Here is a 21302-nt window from a genome sequence, read left to right as displayed (position 1 = left end):
GAATACAATCACAGAAGTGCATGTAAAGGCTGCACATGAAAATTGTCAAGAAAGCAAGAGGAAGGGGACGGGGACGAGGGAGAGGCAGAGGGAGAAAAATAAAACTGGTGACTCCTCTAATGTTAAACTTTCACCCTTCAGAGGTACTCCAGGCTCCATCCTATCCCACTGCTGGTCAACTTATATGTTGCGCCTTTCGGTGAACAGGTACACAACCTGGGATTCTATCTCCACCCATACACCGATGATACTCAGTCATTCCAGAGAATAGAATGCACAAATAAAATCGATACCATACCCACTCGCATGTCTCCGGTCTGGGCATGGGTGAGACAGATACAACTGAAACATATTCAGCAAAAAGGCTGAATTCCTTAAGCAGGATGGAGGAGGGGAAGGGTCTCTTTCTAGATCTATGTCAAATGCCAACTCTGATGGCTGTGGAGAATAAACAGGGTGTGCAGAGGGGGGTGCATTATGATAAAACCTCTGTACGGTAAGAAGAGTTAAAGGAAGGTCTATGTCTTTGTCATCATCTGTCAGATAGTAAAGGGACGAGGGAAATGTACAACTTTCAACAGCTCTCAGATACTAAGGAGTAGAGGGGTGGACTCGTCACCTTTGGGATTAAGGGAGGACATATTACGTCTTTTTCAAGGGGGCCTCGTTTACTCACCTGTAATAATATGGAGACTTCTCTTTGTCTCACAGTCCTCATGATCGTGTCCAATGGCGCAGTCCTGGGCCTCCTCCTTCATGTCTGATGAAACAGCAGGTGTTGGGTTTACCATTACTGTGAAAAATAAAATAAGAATCAGACGAAATAGAAACGCAGAAGTGCAGCTAAAGGCTGAAAAAGAAAATACCCAATAAATCATGTGGATAAGGATGAGGCAGAGGGGATATTGCGTGGAAAATCATGACATCTTCTCTAATATTAAGTTTTCACCCTTCAGAGTTACTCAATGCTCAGTTCTTAATGATTGTTGTTCAAGTTGGGACGAGGATGTGGCCCTACAGCTAGAGCTGTCGAACAAGGTTTGAGTCTCGGCAGGGATGCTCAACATCCTGTGATTCTTAATCACTTAGGGACCGATGCATCAAGCTATTTTGTGATTGCAAACGTTGCAAATCGCAAAGAAAGGCTGTTTGCAATTGCAAAATAGCCTAATGCAATGCCGGAAGCAAAATAGCTGATTTTCAACAATATTCGCTAAAAATTGCGATTACCTTAATACCAATTCTGCTATAGGTAATCCCAATTAAAGAGTCGCAAAACCTATGCATGAAAAAAACAATTGGAGATTGCGAATCCTCAAAAAAATCGCGATTGGCAGTTCTTAACTAAGAACAAATTATATCAGGTGGTAACAATTTTACATTGAACAAATCAGATGAAAATCATCAGCAAACTACTAAAACAGTCCCAGAAGGCCTCAGAATGTTTCACAATGGCAGCGCTCTGCGTCATGGTGAGGAGAATGAGGCTAAGAGCGGCAGCACAGAGAAGGAGGATACAGGAGCGTATATTCAGACTGCGCGTTACTTTGCTAGGGCAGACTGAGGAAGAGATAACTATAGGCTGAATGCTGACACAATCTATGAGCTCATAGCTGAATTGGATCCAATACTGCAGTGTCAGACTCGCAGGACACATGCCATCCCCAAGCACGTGCAGGTCGCCTGTTCTCTGCACCTCCTAGCTTCAGGGAGCTTCCAGGGAGTAATTGCTGCCGCTGGAGGTGTCGCCCAAAGTGCCCTTTCAAGATTTTTCAATGCATTCCTTGATGCCATGCTGCAGAGGATACACCACCACATTCAATTCCCTGCAACACCACAGGAATTGCTGCAAACTAAATTACATTTTTATCAAGTTGCCCATTTCCGCATGTCATAGGCTGCATCGATGGGACGCATGTAGCCATTTGTCCCCCCTCAGGGAATGAGTAGATTTACTGATACCGGAAATGTTACCATTCATTGAACATTTAAGTTATCTGCAATTCTAAAAACATAATCACAGACATTGTGGCTTGTTACCCCGGCAGTGCACATGACTCCTATATCTTCAGACATAGTGGCATACACAGATGTCTACTTGCGGGTGAATTTGGAGAAGGATATTTGCTCAGTAAACAGATGTAATACTGACTTGCACACCTGTCTGTCATGGTGACACATTGCTGTGACTAATGTATTTTCTTTTTACATCCTGTTAGTAATAGCGCATAAAGCGATACAAAAGGGGATGATGGACGGAGCATTTGAACAAATCAAACACTCACCCCCAGTCAACTGATCTGGGTTTAAATCCATCACCATTCTTTAGTTCACTCAGCCACCCCAGTTCAGACATGGCTATATGCAAATCAGTCTGACCCTGTGCCTTATGGGAACAGTGCAGCCCGAACTGCAAAGCCATGTCTTCCCTGGACCGGAAACAATTATCCTGGGACCGGTTTCGGATTCATAATCCTCATCAGCCAGGCTATCTTGAATCCAGTGGCCAAGTGAACAAGGGACTCACGTCTGAGCATACCCTGCCACACTTAGGGCGAACAAAGCGATACGCTGTGCCCTCTATCATCCTGACTCCATATCTGAATCCTGCTAGACCAAGTGAGCAGCGATACAATGAGTAAGACTAACAGGAGGGGACCCATAGACCACGTTGGGATGGGTGTATGCTGTAAATTAGAACAATTCCCAACAGGTATCAATTGGAAGACAGTTTCAAAAGGTGTATGCAATATGCATTACAAAAGGAAGAAATAAGGAGTCACTGCAATTTTTTGAAAAAAGGGGGTATTATTCACCACTTTAAGAGCATGGCGGGTCTGTTGCATAGTCATACAGTTAAACAGCACTGTACAGATCAAATCGTGTGACAACCCGGTGGCACTTGGTGAAGGTGATATATACATAAATATATACAGTGAGTGGTAGTGGTAGTGCAAGTGCTGGGGTGAAACAGCGTGGTCGGTGCGTTGTGACAATAGGTGAAATTTACAAAGTAATGGCTCCAAGGATCAAGTTGTAATCACTTAAAACAAGAATGAGTCAATTTTCAGGAGTACAAAACATAAAGGGCGCCATAAAATTAAGCTGTGTGGTCGACGGCGTTTCGATCCCCGTCAGTCGGGATCGTCATCAGGACTGGGTTGTCGGGGGAACAGTGATGTCCACCCAAGGCAGAGTCGTGCGGGTGGAGGGACTGGTATGTCGGGTCCAATGCTGAATAGCGATTTGGATGGCTTGAGTCAGCGGGAGTAATCGGCGTCTGAGTGAATCAAGACGTCGGGGCGAAGACCACTATCGCGAAAGGCTGGAGCTCGCAATGAAAGCGGGAGCCATGCTCTTAAAGTGGTGAATAATACCCCCTTTTTTCAAAAAATTGCAGTGACTCCTTATTTCTTCCTTTTGTAATGCATATTGCATACACCTTTTGAAACTGTCTTCCAATTGATACCTGTTGGGAATTGTTCTAATTTACAGCGATACAATGAGGCACACATTTCCACACACAACATGATTGAGAGGACATTTGGGTTACTAAAATCTCGGTTTCGCTGCCTTCACAAAACTGGGGGTGCATTACAGTATAGGCGGGAGACTTGCTGCAAAATAGTTGCCACATGTGCCATGTTGCACAACATATCCCCAAATAGAGACATTCCCCTGGAAGCCTCTGACAGCGAGCCAGTGGTAGACATTCAGCCAAGACAACCGCCGCAAGCGGCAGGCGGTCCAAATGCAGCAGAGGGGATCACTCAACATTATTTCTAAGGTGGGTTATCATGAGACAACACAGTAGGTGCTCTCCGGTTTATTGCAACAATATTGTGGTAGTGTTAATGCATACATACCAGGTGCCGAAAAGTGTAGTGTACATACAGACAATTAAATGATTTTGCCTTGGCACTTACACGTCAGTATGAACAATGTACATGCTGCTGGTTACCTCACCAGAATAGTACCTGTCCAGGTCACTACTTTTTCCGGCCACGCACTCCCGTGGGCCTCTCAGTAGGGTCACTCACATCCCCAATTGAGCCTTCTGTGCCAGTGTTGCTCCTGGTAATGCGACTCCTGGGATTTGTGACAGGTGCTAGTAGGCCACTGAGGCTGGAGGCCTCCTCACTATCCCCCCTGCACATACGTTGGTGCCACCAGCTGCAGCAGTCTGGACTTGTTCCACTGTATTAGTGACCTGGATGAGGCCCCTTGCCACATCCCCAGAGCGGTGGCTCATCTCCTGTGCATGCTGACAGCACGACACGAAAGCTGAGCTGTAGTTGTGCTCAGCCTACTGATTGCCCTGGTGTAACCATCCAGGCGCCCCATCAAAGTGTGATGCCTCCTACCATGGGAGGCATGCTTACCGTAGATGACCATGCACAAGTCGTGCATAGCTGTTGAAACACTGGCTAGGTTTTCCGTGTTTGCCCCGGGCCCTTCAACTATAGCAGTGGTGAGCTCTCTCAGGCAGTCACGTTTGTCCCCCAGGTGTGTTGCCATTGTCCCCACTTGCCCTGCATAATCCTCATGTTCCTTCCTTGCAGGCGCTGGACCCTGAGCATCTTGCCCTCCAGCCCACTCCAGGCAGCTGCCCCATCATACTCTGCAGACTGTCAGGATTGCCCTGGGCCTTCGCCTCAGAAATGGATGGACCTGCGCCGCACTGGTACCTCTGTTGGTGTTGGTGGTGTGTTGCCAACCTGCTGTGTTGGCGTACCTGTGTCCCTCTCTTCATCACTGTCCAAAGCAGGGAGTGGTGGGACTATTCGCCTGCACTGAGTGGGAGAAGGTATGGGTGAGGATTCTGGCCCTTCTGGTACCTCCTCAGACTGATCCACTGCTCCCTCTGACTTGTGGACGTCAGCCACGTAACTGTCCTGTGCTGCTGCATCTGTGATTTTAAACAGTGCAAGTTCAGTTATTCTTTTTCTGTACATGTTTGTGACATTGCGCATGCAAATGTCTAATAAATTTACTTCTGTTATGGACAAAGTCTACTTTAGTCATTTCCTTGCTGTACTCTGCTGCACTAAAGCAGTTTTGGTCCCTCCTTGTCTTGCTCTTACATTTGACTGTATACAACTCCCACAAAGCATTTGGGTGTTGCAAGTAAAATGTGGACTGGACTCAGGTATACTACACTACGCAGGATATGCATTTGGGGCTAATTTAGTTACATTTAACATTGAAATATATTTAGCAGTGGTCGCACCTTGGGAGGTACCCGCCTGTTCAGAGGTGTAATTCTGTGTTATCCCGACAACTGCCTCTGGTTGCAGTGTGGATTCCACCATGTCCTCCAGGGGTGTGTTTGGACGTTCAAAAGATGATCCCCCTCCAGTTTCTTTTGCAGCTGCTAGCCTTTCAGCCACCCTCTCTTTAGCTCAGCTGCGCAGGTCGTACCAGCGCTTGCGCAGGTCCGAGATTGCATGTTGTGTTATTCCCCACAGCATTAACCTTAGCTTGGATTCCCAGCCACATTTGTCGTTTGACTGACTCTGCAACCTGCAGGGAGAGTTTACCAAAAAGCTCTCCCTGCTTACCAAAGTTTATCAAAAGTTGTGGCTCAGCACCACTTCCTCAATGAGGATTTCCAGTTCTTTATCACTGAATTTAAGCTTTCTTTTCCTGCCTCTCCTTTCTCTTTCCTTTTTTTGTGGCCATGCTGTTGTTTTCTCACTACTTCTGCTGCAAACACAGCTTCTTTCTGCTCACTTACACCAGTCTGCCTCCTGCTTCCACTCTCTCTGAGAACAGTTGTGTGCATTCACTGATTCAGTTCCTGATTGTGATGTCATCCCAAGGCAGCAATATGGGTAAATCGCTGTTAGCGATTCTGTAATAGCGAATTTGCTATTACAGATTCTGTAATAGCGAATTTGCTATTACAGATTCTGTAATAGCGGGCTTGCCATTGGAAATAGCAAATGTTACCGATTCGCTAAAATATAGTGAATTTTTTGATGCATTCACTTTTTCGATTCCGTAATAGAGATTTCTTAATAATTGCTGTTAAGGAATCGCAAAATCGTTTTTAATGCATGTGCCTCTTAATCTCTCCGTGCCTAACAAAAAATTAATGTGTCCGTCTGTAACGCAACTGGTGCTCAGGTAAAGAGCTCTGATACCTACGGGTCAAGTTTACGGTATATAAAACTCTGTGGGAATTAATTTTTTTTAGTTGTTGTGCCTTTAGGCTACAATTACATACCTGGGATTCTATTTCCACAGTACTCTGAAGATACTCAATCGTACCTGAAAATTAACTGCACAAATAACATCCCTAGCAACCCACTCATGTCGCCGTCTCGGTTCAGGGTGAAACAGATAAAAGTGAAACATATTCTACAAAAAGGCTTGATTCCTTATCCTCGGTCTCAAACCCAATCACCAGTCTCCACCAGAATTGCCCAACATCAGAACAGCATTACGATCTCTTTCCAAGTAGCTACTGCAACTAAATCTCAAGGCGTCATCCTCAACTCCAAACTTGGACTAAAAATGTATATTAAAGCCACAGTAAAAGAATCATGAGACCTTTCTTCCTAAATGCCAACTTTAAGACCATTGTCCAAATAACAGTCATTGCAAGATTCCAGTAAGGGGTGCTTTCTGCCAGGCTTCTTAAGAAAGGACATTCCTCTCCCCCAGAATCATTCTGCAGCCTGCTGACCATTGAGTGCCCTCTGGCACCAGAAAATGTGCAATTTGACCATGTGATGCCTGAGTGATCTACCACCGTTAAACATGACGTACATACAAGACAGCCTATATCACATATAAAGCATTACACCGCGGCTCTTCTGAGGACAATAAAATCCAAATCAACATGTCTGGAAGGTTCCAGAAATGAGGGTTTCCTCTTTTTGAAATGCAAACTTCAGGGAATAATTCACAATGAGGCACTCTTCTAAGAATGTATGATCTGGGGCTCCCTCGTCAGTCAGCATTCGACTTGCTCAACTCTGGCTCAACTCAAATGTGATCTGAAGAACCACCTTGTTACTCTGCATTAGTAACACCCGATTGTGCTCCTACTTCGGCTTGAACACAAAATAGTTTTTAATCGCGCCTTAGATTCTGTTTGATATCACCTCAAGCAGATCCTTCTTCTGGTGCAACTTTTGTCACCATTTATGGACCATAATTCTATTTTGATCTCATCCTCCCATCTGTGCTACCAAACTGAATGATGTTGCTACATTATTCTCATTATGGCTTTCCTTATGCCATTTTCCACTTTGTCTTCTGCTTCTACTTACATAATGTTTTACTTGTTCGTGTTGTAAAGAGCTCTTCTGATGAAGGACCAGGGCGTGTTCAGACTGACTCAGGATGACAGCACTTGGAAGGTCTCTAAGGCCAGAGAAGTCTTTTCAGCCACAGCGCCTCAAGGTGTCTTATGTCTCCTGTGGTCATTCGTCCAGCTCAGTGTGGTGGAGTTGCTGCTCTGACAGTGGGAGTCTCCCGTGGTTCTCACTGAGGTGCTGATCCTAAAGAGTCATGGTAAGGTCTCTTTGAGTGGACGGATGCCACTTCTGTTGACCACAGACACTCCAGTAACAGTGGCGCCCTGGGTCACTACGACAAGACACTAACGCTCTTGGACCGCCATCGAACACAGGCGCTCCTGTCTCGGATACTGATGCTATCTCGCAAAGACTGTGAGAATCACACTACCAGGACTTCCCCCAGCAGAGGGAACACATCTCAGTGTATTGCAAAAGGCAAAACAGGTGCATATTGTGTGAATAAATGTGTTAGCATTGCAAGTCAAATCTGGGCTGCACTGCCCTGGTGATTTTGATATTTTTCCACCAATGAAGCAGATACTCTACTGTGTCCATTGGAAGGGCGAGACAATTGACCAGAAGAGCTAAGGCTCTGGTGAAAGAGGGTCAGCAGAAGGGTACCCTCCCACTCATAGCCGACGGTCTCTGCTGCCTCCTCACACCAAACGTCACTGGATCCTGTAGTCAGCTGATGTTAGTTCAGGGGCAGAGGCCTTTTTAGCTGCACCCATTACCGGGGGTTGTATGACATTACAACGCTTGCATTTACCCCGCATGCCATTACAATGCGAGGATTACAACGAAAGTTGTTACAACGACTTTCACTGGAGGGTGCTGGATAGTGGAGTAGTTTAATTTTCTATTCCAACTCCAGCCCACGTTGACAGTAGGGAAGGTGTTGGATAGAAAATTAAACTATTCCCTATCCAACAGCGCCCTCCAGCGAAAGTCGGTGTAACGACTTACGTTGTAATCCCCACGTTGTATTGGTAGTGCGGGGTAATCCCCACGTTGTAATGGCTGTTCTCCTTAACGGGTGGCTGTCTACTGGACCGCCCTGGTTAAATCGGACAAGCCTAGGTTACCTGGAGTCCTTGTCCTTCCTTGTGTGAGGCCTATAGGGAAGAGTGGGAGCGAGTGAGTGAGACTAGGGGAGGTAGAGTGTGAGTACACATGTCCGTCCAGCAGTCTAAGAGAATGTCACCCACAGGAATGGGGGCGGGACGCTATGTGCATCTGTACAATAAGAACGTTCCTTGCAAACCATCCAAGGACACAGAGCAGGTGACACCTACAGACCGGTTTCTCTGTGTGTCCTCCCTCTTACTGGGTTTAATTCCACATCTGTCCTCTGCCAAACAACCCTTCTTGTGCTGCACTGAAACCCACCCAATTTCCTTTTCTTATATGTTGGAAAATGTATAATCATAACAATGCATTTTAACCATGTCGTGGTATCTCACAGCAAGCACTGCCACTGCTCAATGCTTCAAGTGTTCAACCCTCAACATTGGAATTTCAGGTCAGCCCCCAGAGATACATGTCACTGTCAGCCACAAAACCTCAATCTATGACTACGAGGCTGTAATATGGCACCCTAATCAAATCATGCAATAACCTCATAGAATTGGGCAATGGTCAGAGTGAAAGCCATGGAAATATCTGAAACCACGTCACCTGTGCCTTTAGTCTACTCTGGACGGACAGGTGGTTGAAGAGGTGGAGGACACTCAACGAACTTGCCATGATGACATGTGTATGTGTCACAGGAACCTCTAGCAGCACTTCAGTGTTGTATGTGTCAAGTACCCCCAATGTTTCTTCAAATTCCACATATGTATGTATAGGGATTTATATAGCACAAAGCAATGACCTGCTGATGGGTTTGGATTAGGAACGTCTGCAAATACAAGATCTCATGTCGGTGAATAGGAAGGACAGAATCCCAATGACATCTGCCACGTCACTGTTCTGAGGCGAGGTGGAGAGAATGTATTTCGATGTGCCCGTGTGTCCGTGCACATCAATGTCCTGTGTGTTCACCATGTGCGAGGAGAATTTGCGCCTTATCATCTGGTGGATTATAAAATGTGTCTAATTTGTCGCTTACTTGCTTGGTTCCTGCTGCTTTTACTCTGGGCCTCCTTATCATCCAAGCGGTGCAGCTCCTCCTGTCGTTCCTTCATTGAAAATATGGACGACACAATCACAGAACCTGAAAATTTGGAAGGAAAGCAGTCAGTGAACAGGTTCTTGTATGATTGTAAGAAATTGGGTTACTGGCTGAGGGGGGTGAAAACCCTGCTAAAGCAACAATCACAATTCTATCAGTGTGAAACACAAGCCAACCTCAAATTAACATGTGCTTATCCCTCTGGTACCTTGGCACAAAAGCAGTCATGCTTAACTTAGAGGCAATGTGTAAAGATTTATGCAACACTTCAAACAGTAATAAAGCAAAAACACAAGTTTATGTAAATATATTGCAGAATGGCACAAAGCGCCACTCACAGTTATTTTGTCGTGCGAGACCATTGAAAATCACAAGTTAAGGCCAACAGCAAAGGAGCGTGGCCCGTATACAAAGACTAGCTTAGTCCGGCTGAAAGCGTGATCTTCAAAAGTTCCGCGCAAAGAGTTCTGGTCGATATTAAGGAGGCTGCGAGAAGCAGGGAGAACATTGTGAATGGTCGTCACTGTAGCCTGAAGAGCAGGCCTGGCCTTGCGGATGGTCGCCGCTATGGTGCGAGGATCATGTTGGGCGTCACGGATAGTCGTTACTGGAGGTTCGCGTTGGCAGTCACAGCGAAGTAGTGCGAAGTGCAGTTCCCGCGTTGCCAGTTGGCGCTGACGGTTGCTGTGGTGTGAAGAGTCTGGTTTGCAGGGACATTTGCATTTGTGAGCAGCGCGGGAGGCAAGATCTTACTGTGAACAGGCTTGTTTGCAGATGCAAAGAGCCACAAATTCAGGATTTTTCCTTTTCTTGGAAAGGGAACTCAACAGACGCTACACAAAGTGTCTTGAACCTGAGGGTCACCTCCTGAGGATCAGGAACTCACTCCAGCAGAGGCCAGTAAGGCTCAAGCAGTTGCAGGTCCAGACAGCAGGTCAGCTGGGGAGATGCAAGGTGACCTCTGGAGCTTGTGATATCCTTGTAGCTCAGAACGGGCCCTTGGAGTCACTTCAGCCTCGGATAAAAGGTGCAGGTCCCGTCTTACTTCTGAGCAAGCAGGGTAGCAGAGTATCAGCCCTTCGGGCAGCAGAGCAGACCAGCAGTCATTCTTCTGTCGTAATCCACAAGTACAGAGGTGTACTGAAGAGTTTGGGATAAGGGTTTAATAGGTTTACTTGGTGCAACCTTTGAAGTAGAAGAAGGTTCTGGAGGATTACACTCCTAGAGCTGAGTTGGAATTTCCTGCTGCCCTGCTCTGACCCCAGCATGTACGGGGGCATACAGTATATAGACTAGTATATAACCCTTTGTGAGTGTACTTAAGCGGAGGCTTTGTGATGTGCAAATGTGGTAGGTGACAGCTTTGCCCCCCTCCCCCCTTATCAAGTAAGAGATGGCCCATCCTCCATAACCTATTCTCACTTAGTCTCACTATCTGCGAGCAATACATAAAGACCAACATCCAGCTCCACTTAGTCATGCAAACCAGGATACAGGTTGCAGGCACCAATGGTTGGGACAAGTGTTAGACCTGTCAGCCCAAGGGTGGTTTTCTACTACATTTTTGTTGCCCTCTTTGCCTCCTACTGGACCCATATTTTTGTTGCACATTAGGACTATGGGCCCCTTATCACTGCTAAATAGTGCTAAGGTGCAGGTGCTCTCCTTTAAAATCATGGTGACCCTAGAGTAGTAGCTACAGGCCCTGCTACTGCAGTGAGGCCTACCCTTAATTTACATACTGGTAGTCTGCATGTTCTGGGACTTTTTTAACTGTAGCCTTTTGTCCCTGGTTGACAGACAGGTAGGGAAGGGAACACCCCAGAGCCTCTTGGATTTTTCCAGAGACTTCCAAACCCTAGATTCTTCCAGAAAGTGCCGCCGCCTCCGGGTCACCTGACTTTAGGGTATATTAGGGAGGGTTCTGGCCGCACATCCCTGTTACACTACTGGACCTGGAGACTCTCTGCTGGAGTGAAGGCTGCTGTGCTAGCAGGATTGCTACACTGCTGAGGCGGACTGCTCCTAGGAACTGCTGCCCCAAGCCAGCTGAGTTGCAGTGCCTGCCTGCTAATCTTGCCCTGCCAGAGGAGAACCAGGAATACTATCTCCAGTGTGTCTCCACAATGACTTTTCTCCTGTGACTGCCCCCCCTGCTCACTGAACTGTAAACATTTATAAGGGCTGCCACATCTTAGTCCTTTTATAAGACTGCCTCTGAAGGTCTGGGTGTGCCAAACTGCTTTCTTAATCACCCTTGAATCACCGCCGCCGCTTTGGGGCACCTGGACGCGCTGTGCGCCTCCTGAGAGTGCTGTGAGGTGAAGCGCTGCCTGTACAAACTTTGCCGCCTGCCTGGGACCTGAAATCAACTGCAAGCGTTGTGGTTGAGTAGCGCTCTGACGAGGAGCGCTGTGGAGGAAAAGCGGTGCTTCATTGAAATCAAAGCTGGCGGCCCGGGGACCAGACTGCACTGCGTCCCTCGTGCGCTGGTTGTTGGGTAGGAGTGCTGAGGTGGGACGCGCCATGAGCCCTTCACCTCCTCCGCCCGGGACCTAGACGCGCTGCAGAGCGCTGGGGCAGGGAAGCGTTAAGTGCCCGGAATCACCGCCGCCGCCCGGAAGCCGAGGGAAGCCCAGCGAGGATTCCCCCTGTAATGGCAGGGGCACCCCACGCAGTGCTTGGGTGCTGGCGGAGGGTTGCCTAGCAACCGGGACTCCAGCAACTACGTCGGCGCGACGCCAGGAGAAGGAAGCGCCGTTCCTGTCAATGCCGTGCTGCAGGAAGAGAAGAGCTCCTGTCTGAGGATCGTCAGGAGGAGGTCTACACTGACAGAGCAGCCGCAGGTAAACACTCCCAGGCGCGCGGTGTCGGTGCGAGTTCGGGAGCGGGGTGAGAGCTGGCGGAGGGAAGGGGCTGCGAGAGAATGGGCCCTTGGTGTCTTGCTACATGCAGCGGGGCGGTGAGGCTCATTGGATTGCATGGGACTGTGACTGCCTGCATTGCTAAGATGGAGACCGGGGACTGAGCCGATTTCTGCCAGGCAGCCCCTTAATCACGCGCCTGCCAGCGGGGATTGTGTTAACCACTGGGGACTATTGATTCTGCACCTTTTTGGCCCCTCTGTAGCTAAAAGCACACTGCCAATAACACAATAAGGTGACCCGCGTTTTACCGCTACGGTTAGGACAATGAGTGACATGCCCTACTTAACCTCTTGATCTGGGCACTGTCTGCACAAGCCTGCTTGAGACTTTTCTTTGCCCTGAATATCGTGAACTGTGCCCCAAAGTGCCTTATACTCACTACTTCTAGGAACAGCATCTACTCCAATACGTTTGGGAACTGTTTTGTTGTGGTTGCCCAAGTACTTTCCCCCAAGAGACAGCTACTACCCAGTATTAGTGGCAATCTCCCCAGAGACATTACATAGTGGGAACTTTACACTATACATGGCATATTCTCGCTGTATTTTTGGATATCAAATAATGTTCAGATAAACCGGTGTGAAGTCCCTTTTATGAGTGTTTTGCTGTGTTACGGATAGGGTGTGTTGCACAAATACTTTACACATTGCCTCCTGCGGTTAGCCTACCTGCTCTGTGCCAAGCTACCCTGTCGGAAGTGGTGGTCCCTACTTGGACTAGGGTGCATACCCCTGAAAACTAGAGAACCCGGTTCTAACAACAAGAAAGTGACAACTTTCTAAAAGTGTGATTGTGACTTAAAATCCCACTTCACCATTAAAGAGGGTTTTAAAATACAGTTCTTCAGACACCAAACTGGACATTGCTCTTTGCTCCCAATTGAACATTAGCACTTATTACATGTAATAATGTAACACAATGTTATCATATGGGAGAGGTAGGCCTTTCAGCAGTGGAAAACAAATTGAAGAGTTAGTCACCACCAGGGAAAGTAAAACATAAAAGTACTTGTTCAACATTTTAAATACACCACACCGTGCCCTCTGGACGGCTTAGGGCCAACCATAGGGGTGACAAGTGCATTAAAAAAGAAGGTTTGGGCCTGGCAAAACATGTATTTTGCTAGGCCAAAATGGTAGTTTAAAGATGCTTATACAAGCTGCAATTGCAGGCCTGAAATCTTTTTAAAAGACTACTTGAGTGGGTGGCACAATTAGTGCTGCGGGCCCACTAGCAGCATTTAGTTTATAGGCCCAGGTACATGTGGAACTACTTTACTAGGGACTTACCAGTAAACTAAATGTGGCAATTGGGTTTAAGCCACTGCTTCATTGCGATCGGTTTGGAATGGCCCACAGTATTTATCAAAGACAAGCATCACAGGGAGTTTACCAGGTAGAATTCACTGTACAGTAAGATATTGAAAACATAGGTCCTTATGAAAGGTAGGCAGAAATTTCTAATGTGCCTATTGTTTTGAATAGTGTTGGAAATGGGATCCCTGGCTGGCCAGAGCTTTCGCCAAAGTCAGTCAGAGACCACCACCACCAAGTCAGGGCAAGGGAGTTACACGCCAAGAGAACCCCTACTCACCTTCTAGGTAACGTGGCGCGAGCAGCAAGGCTAAACTTGGAGGCGATGTAAGTTAAGTATTTGCGCACGCACCCCAGCAACAACACCCAAAGGCCCACCACAAAGGAAACTCCACACAAGGTTATATAAAAAATAGCCTTTGTATTACACCAAAACACATTAGATAAAACACACACTTTACAATGTGCCAGAGGCACGGGCAGAATTTACAAGGGATATTTACAAGACAGGGCCACCTGGACCACTGTCAGGAATCAGAAGTAGCACTTTCAGAAATAGCACTTAGTACATAGAATATAGCACAAAATAGCACATAACCAGTAATCACTGGTAACCAGGACCTCACTAGCACCACCTGTACTAGGGAGAAAACAACCACCTACACATCACAATACCTGTGGGGGTGGAAGCACATAACACATGATGCAATGCATAACATTCATTCAGAGGTGTAAGGGAGGAAAACACATGATGCATCACAATACATTCAGAGGTGCAGAAAAAGTACAGTTGCGCCAAACTCACGTAAGTCACCACCTGTGACTGTCCCTAGGCCAACTGGCCTCTCTGGGGCTAGGACGCCCTGTGTCCAAAGTCAGGGGGTCCTAAACGTAGCAGTTGCCCACAAAGTGCTGGGCAACTGGTGCAACAATGTTTGAGCCTGCCAGGGCTCAAGAACAACAGTGGGGGCTCAAGAGCCTCTCTGGGCCCTTCACAACCACTTTGGTGCCTGGAGCCTCTCTCCGGGCCCTAAGAAATAAATGTGGCCCTCCAGAGCCTCACTGGGCTCTAAACACGAAATGCTGCCTTGGTGGAGCCCCTCACGGGGGACTCAACTTTGCAAATGCCCCCTAGAGCCTCTCTGGGCTCTTAAATTGAATGGGCCAGGGTGGGGCCTCTCTGGGCTCCTTCTTCCACTCTGCCCCCGAGCCTCTCAGGGCTCATGACCAAAGAAATGCCCCTGAGCCTCCGTGGCTCTGGACAAACAAAAGGGGCGGCTTGTGTAAGTCCCTCGTGGACTTGCATAAACAAAGATGCCGCCAGGAGCCTTGCAGGCTCTACACGAGGGTACCCTCGAAGGCTCTACACGAATGTGGCCCCAGATGCTGGAGTCCCCCCTCCGGGGACTCGGAAATCAAACTGGCCCTCGAGCCTCGCTGGGGTGGAGAAGTGACCCCGGGGGCGCCCGCACTCACCGGCTGTCAGGGGAGGCGGCGGCTCCTCGAGGCGTCAGCTCCTCTCTGCCAGGCTTCTGCCCTCTCTCTCCTGGGCTCTCCCTCGCTTTGGGAGCCCGGGGGGGACAAGAGAAGACGCCGGCTTCTCTCTCTTCCTGCACTGGATCCCGGGGTCGGCTCCCGGCAGCTTCCGGCTTCCTCTCGGCTGAGGGGGGGGCGGGACTTCCGGTCGGCCGCGCACGGATTGGCCGGCCGGACAACCACTTCCGGGTCGTCGCGGGCAGCGCGGCGGCCCGGCTCAGGCACTGCAGGCGGGGGATGAATTTACCGAGGGGTGGCCTCCCTCGAGGTAAATTATAAATCCGAAACAGCGGCAATGTCCCGGGCTGGGTGGGCACCTGCCAGGGGACTCTAAAATCAGCAAAAGCGGCGTGGGCAGCCGCGGAAGGGCAATGACAGCGCTCCCAGCGCTCAGCTGATAAATAAAGCGCTTCTAAGCACTAGGGCCGCAAAGGAAGCGCTTCCAACGCTTCAGGGGTAAGAGAAAGTGCTCTCAAGCGCTAAGGGCCACAAGGAAGCGCTTCCAAGCGCTAGAGGCAAAGTCCAGGCCCCAAAGTCCTTGTAGGCAGGCAGGGGGGCAAGGCTGGGCCCAGAGCCAGCTCACTGGGTCTCCAGGCAGGGAGACAGCCCAAGTGGCGGTCCTCTGGCCCAGCAGCAGCAGCAACAGCCCCCTCAGGATCCTGGAAGAGAACAAAAACTGTGGGGACACAGCCCCATTTTTATACAGCATTTCCCTTTGTCTGAAGGTGCAGAGTGGGGGCGGAACCAGTCGCAGCTGGTTCTTGAGTACTCTGTTTACCTCAGCCACCCTCTCTATTCACTGGCAGGGCTTGGGTAATTAGACACACCACAGGGGGGCGGAGCCAGCATTGTGTGGGGAAAACCCAGCCCATCCAGGACACAGGTACACTCCTCCCACACATCACTCATGCTAATCTCCCACTCACCACCGGGCAGACCCACCCAGACTTCCTGGAGCCTGGCATGCCAGCCAGCTCCAGCCAATCACACGCCAGCACCCTCACAGCACACGTACAGCCATGTCTAGAAATGATACTTCCCCACTAGACACATACAAGCCGCACATACCGTTGCGCAGCATTCATTCTCATGAGTACAAACATACCAGACTCAAGCCTGTACACCCCACGCATCAGGAACTACCAGGGACACATACATTCCCCATGCATTCCTATGGGCGGGCAGGCCTAGCTCAGCACATGCACTCAGAGTGCGCACGCACTTTCCACTGGGACACAGTGAAAGTGCGCAGAATCCCAAAAATCAACATTGCCAGGTCACCATTTAAAGCAAAAAGTCTAGGGGTGAACCTGCCCTAAGGGCCAAGTCCAACAAATAGTAACAGGAGTTACTAGTTGAAATGAGATCATGAGGTTAATGGAACACCACTCTGCTTCAGCAGTTTGCCATACCCATTTCAAGAGGTAAAGCTTTACAAAAGGAGAATGGTGAAAAGGACTAGGAATAAAAAAAATAGAAAAATTGGTTAAATTCCCTATTTCTAGGAAAACAGTTCATAACTGGGAGGGAATCCTGCAGGAAGTTGGCTCTGTATATACTATACCAAAGTGAGGTATAGTGTGCACAGAGCCCAGTGGAACCGTGAATGTAGGCAGGGGCAAAGGTAGATAGCACCTCACTCTCTATTTGTGGTAGTGTGGGGGAGCAGTAAGGGTTTATTAGAGGACAGTGTTAAGCATTTGTTGTACACACTCAATCCGCAAATGATTGCACACACTCAAAGACTGAATGGGTTTTGTATATAAATATTCTTTTATTTGATGTCCTAGAACCAAGCAAGCCTGGCACAGGTAAGTGATTTATAATTTACAGTAATAATACAGATTGAATTGCAATTGTATATATACTTTAGTTTGGTTGCAGTAGAATTACTGGTAATGCAATACTTTGCAATATTGTACGTATACTTTGTATTGACTTTTCAATGGGATGTCAAGTAACAGATTACTTTTCTTACACAGTGTAGTATACCCGGATACTGCACTGGGACATTTCCTGTAAACAGGTAAGTAAAAGCAGTTTAGGTATTCAGTTACAGTTTTAGAGATTTTTATAGTTTGCAACTCCACACTTAGAAACTTTTTCACAGAAAAACAGCCAATATTATCCCATGGGGAAAATAGTGTTATCGGTTCAGAGATAAGTACTTTGTTGTCAAAATTGGGTTTCTGGGGTTAGACTCAAAGGTCCCCCCAGGTCAAGGATGCACGCTCAGCGGCGCTAGGGAGGCCGGTGCAGAGTGCTGAGCCCAAAGTTATCCAATGGGGATAGGGGGTCTTCGGTTGGTGGCTGCTGACGAGCAGGCCACAAGGTTGTGTGAGAAAAGCTCCTGGGCTTAAGCTCAGGGCAAATGGTGGTTCAAGTTAGGACAAAAGGTACACCTCCAGCAGGACTAAGGTGGCAGGGTGCTGTTTTGGCATCTGGTGTCCTGTTACTTGCAATGGGGATTCTTCGGTTTGCAAACACACTGCCTGGCTCGGGGACGAGGACCTTCTGGGTGCGACCACCACTTGGAGAGGTAAGTTGGGATGCTGGGGGTTGGCTAGACACTGTCGTTTGGGCCACCCAACACCATGGGCCTTCGGGTGCAGGGGTGTCTTTTCCGGTCGGATCTTCTTAGCAGCTCCTGGTTGTGATGGGGAGAACCCTCTGAATTTAGACTGCAGGCGTCGGCTGGAGCCTTGAGGCAGGTCAGGGACCACTGGATCTCGGGTCAGGATTGCCGGGAAGACCTCCTCGTGGTGTTGGGCCACTCAAACTCCGGCCTTGGACGTCGGGTGCAGAATGGAGCAGAGTTGCAGATTTCACCGGAGCTAGAGTCTCTCGGTGTACAAATCCGGTGTTCAGTGGAGACCAAGTCTTTCCTGTGGAAGGCAGTGCAGGTCCTGAGGGTTCTTAAGGTTGCTGGATGCAGGACACACTGGAGTTTCGCTTCTGCAGGTTCAAGGTGATTAAAGGTCGATAGGGCTGGGGCCAGTCAGTAGGCGTCGTCTTCTTCTTAGATTTGTTTTTGGTCGTTGCTTGTCTGACTTCTTGGTTCAGGGCTGCTCCCTAAATACTGTATTTAGGGGGCGTTTTAGTGGTCTCAAGGTGAGTAGCCAAAGGGCTACTGACCTTAGGGTGGCTACACCCTTGCAGGGGTCGAAAAATCTTGAAAAATACACTAGACCTGCAGGTCTAGTAACCTACAACATCTCCTCGACCTAATTGAAATGCACTTGACCTCTGACTCTGAAAGATGAACAAATGTGACCATTTACAAGATTTAAAAGCATTTTTATTGCTCATTTACTTTGTGTGCCTTTAAATCTTGTTATCTCATCACATTTCCTCTGCTTTCAGAGGCAGAGGTCAAGTGTCAGTTTGTCTTCCTATTCGCCAGAAAGGGCGAGTAGGACCAAAAAAATAGCTCGTCCTGAATTAATCTAACTCGCAAATGCGAGTGATCAAGTGAATTTTTCGAGCCCTGCCTTGGTGTGCACACCCCACGTGGGGGAGTGAGCACAATCCCTAATCCTGGTAGGAGAGTGCCTGCCATCTACGAGATGGCGGGCACTGAAGAGTGAGCTTCACCTCGCCTCCCCCACCTGAGGGGGGGGGTTGGCAGAGATGGGCACACCTTCTGGGGTTGTGCTATATTTTCCCGCCTGTCTTCCAGCCGAAAAGGAGGGGAGACAGGAAGGGGGCCTGCTCCTGATAGCATGAGAGGCTGGGGGTCGCATTACAAAGGCACAAGGCCTTTGAAGCTCCACTGCCACAGATGGCTCTTCATGGCCTGGGAGAGGTGTGAACACCTCCGTCCAGGAAAGGCTTTGTTTCTGGGCTCAGGGAGCGAAGGCTCCCACCCCAGGGGTCCAGAAACATGTCTTGTGGTGGCAGGCTGGTGTGTACCAGTCAGGAAATCCACCAGGGGCTGGTTGTTTTTCAGGTGGCATTTCTAAGATGCCCTCTGAGTGTATTTTTCATTAAATTCCACACTGTCATCAGTGTGGGTTTAATGTGCTGAGAAGTGTGATATCAAACTTCCCAGTTTTCAGGTAAGCCAATATGATGCTGTGGAGTTCGTAATGACAAACTCCTAGCACCATATACTCTTAATAGCATTACTGCACTTACATTGTCTAAGAATTGGCTTAGACACTGTAGGGGTACAGGGCTCATGCACCTGTGCCCTCACCACTGGCACCCAGCTAGAGGGGTGGCTGACCTATCCCAGTGCAGTGGGTTGTAGGCATGGCGCACAGGGGCGATGCCAAGTGGACTCTTCACATTGTTCTGCACCAAAACACGAGAGAGAGAGAGAGAGAGAGAGAGACAGAGACAGAGACAGAGACAAAGACAGAGACAGAGACAGAGAGTGTGTGAAGGTACAGGGCTCCTAAGGGTGGCACAATAGGTGCTGAAGCGCTAAGAGGCCTTCCTTGGCCACAGTGCCCTTGATACTCATGATATCATTTACAAGGGACTGACATGCGGCCAGAGAGGTGCCACTTGGGGGGACAAGGTACAATTTTGGGAAAGAACACAGGCTCTGGGAACCTGATTGACAGGGACTCAGGGAACATCAAGTCAAAGTGTATCAGTAGTCTGGCAAAAAGTGAACGGGGAGGGGGGTTAAATGCAACAAAACCTGCTTCCTACAAATCCCACACCTGATTTGATTTTGTAAATTTATAGAGCGCAAACGAATCAACCGCAATGGGATCTCTCGGCAGAGATTGACAATCTCCATAGCAAGTTGGTAATGCTTTTTCACTGTCAGCTACCCTGAAAATTTAGGGGCCAATGTTGTTGCAAGGCGTGAATGTAGGACAAACACTACCCTGTCTTATATTGGTCGTACAGTCATGAAAAGGAGATCACTGTAAAGGAAGATGAACCTCAGACTCTGGGGCCATGTAACTTTAGGTTGTCTACCTGCTCATAATCTGAATTCCCAATTCAGTCTGATCTCTCTTGCATACAGGAAAATTCTGGCAGGTGCTCCCTTGACACATTTCCATGCTAAAGAAGTGGAACTTCAAATGATTGGATCTGTAGGCCTCCACTCCAGTGACCCAGATAAAAAGGTCCAGTCAAACTAATGATTCTCAAAACACGGTATGTTTCCGCTTCCACTTTAAAACCAATGACAGGGACCGTAATCCCCTGCCTAAAACAAGGGCATATTTTGTGCACCCTTCCAGGTCACTAGACGAAAAACATAGTGTATGGGATCTGGTGCCCTTGTCCAAAACTTTATATTGGAAAAACTACTCGGGAGGCGAGACAACGAATAACTGAACACAAATCAAGAATAAGATGTCAGGTCCCCAGTGCACCACTAGTGCAACACTGGATGACCCTTGGACATAGGGAAGAGGAACTGAAATGGACAATCATCTCTAAAATCGAAGGGGATGCACGAGGTGGTAGTTTAGAACTAAAACTATCACAGCGTGAGGCATTTCTGATAATGAAATTAAATACTGCTACTACAGGGTTAAACGAGATTTCAGAAATTTTCAGAAGCGACCACTAAGCAATCACAGGGAGAACAAGGCTTTATGGGGGCGCACTTGATGCACAGGGTCATGCAACCTCCCTTAAATGCAGCATATCGCTCACTGGTAGAGGAGCGATTCCTATTGGCCAGCATAGTCCTTGTTGTAAAGCAATAACAAGGACCAGAATACACTGGGACATGCCACCATTCTTATATGTAGTACATTGCGAATTAGCAAGGTCTTCATCCTATCGGCCAGGGATAATAAAAAAGCTCTCCAGACATCCCCACGTTGCGAAGCAACTACAAGGACCAGAATGCACCAGCTCGTGTTACACGCGGAACCACGGCAGAACTCCGCCACACTTCAATTACTAGGTGCCCCTGGTACCACGCACGTTTTATCTGCACCAGCAACTTGGCCCCCTTTGAAAATCCGACACAAACGAGATGTTTTCCCTTCACTGAGTCGGGATACATCAATTGGTGTACTTCTCCTTTAATCAGATTGAGGTCACATGACCAGGAAGTAAGTTG

The 21302-nt window shown here is 48.2% G+C and overlaps 1 protein-coding gene across 2 annotated transcripts in view; it reads right to left on the bottom strand.

Moving 5' to 3' along the window:
• Positions 1–21302, bottom strand: part of LOC144807694 (uncharacterized) — a 162845-nt gene that overhangs the window by 26962 nt on the left and 114581 nt on the right. For both annotated transcript variants that reach the window (XM_078673339.1, XM_078673338.1), the window contains exons 4-5: positions 9421–9525; positions 677–793 (exon numbers count right to left, since the gene is read on the bottom strand). In XM_078673339.1, coding sequence (XP_078529465.1) covers positions 677–793; positions 9421–9496 — 193 coding nt within the window. In that variant the 5' untranslated portion in view covers positions 9497–9525. The remainder of the gene's footprint in view (positions 1–676; positions 794–9420; positions 9526–21302) is intronic.

The sequence above is a fragment of the Lissotriton helveticus genome, chromosome 1_2 (genome assembly GCF_964261635.1).
Source record: "Lissotriton helveticus chromosome 1_2, aLisHel1.1, whole genome shotgun sequence".
Taxonomy (NCBI): domain Eukaryota; kingdom Metazoa; phylum Chordata; class Amphibia; order Caudata; family Salamandridae; genus Lissotriton; species Lissotriton helveticus.
The sequence above is the reverse complement of the archived record's forward strand: the minus strand, read 5'-3'. Positions and strand labels throughout refer to the sequence as shown.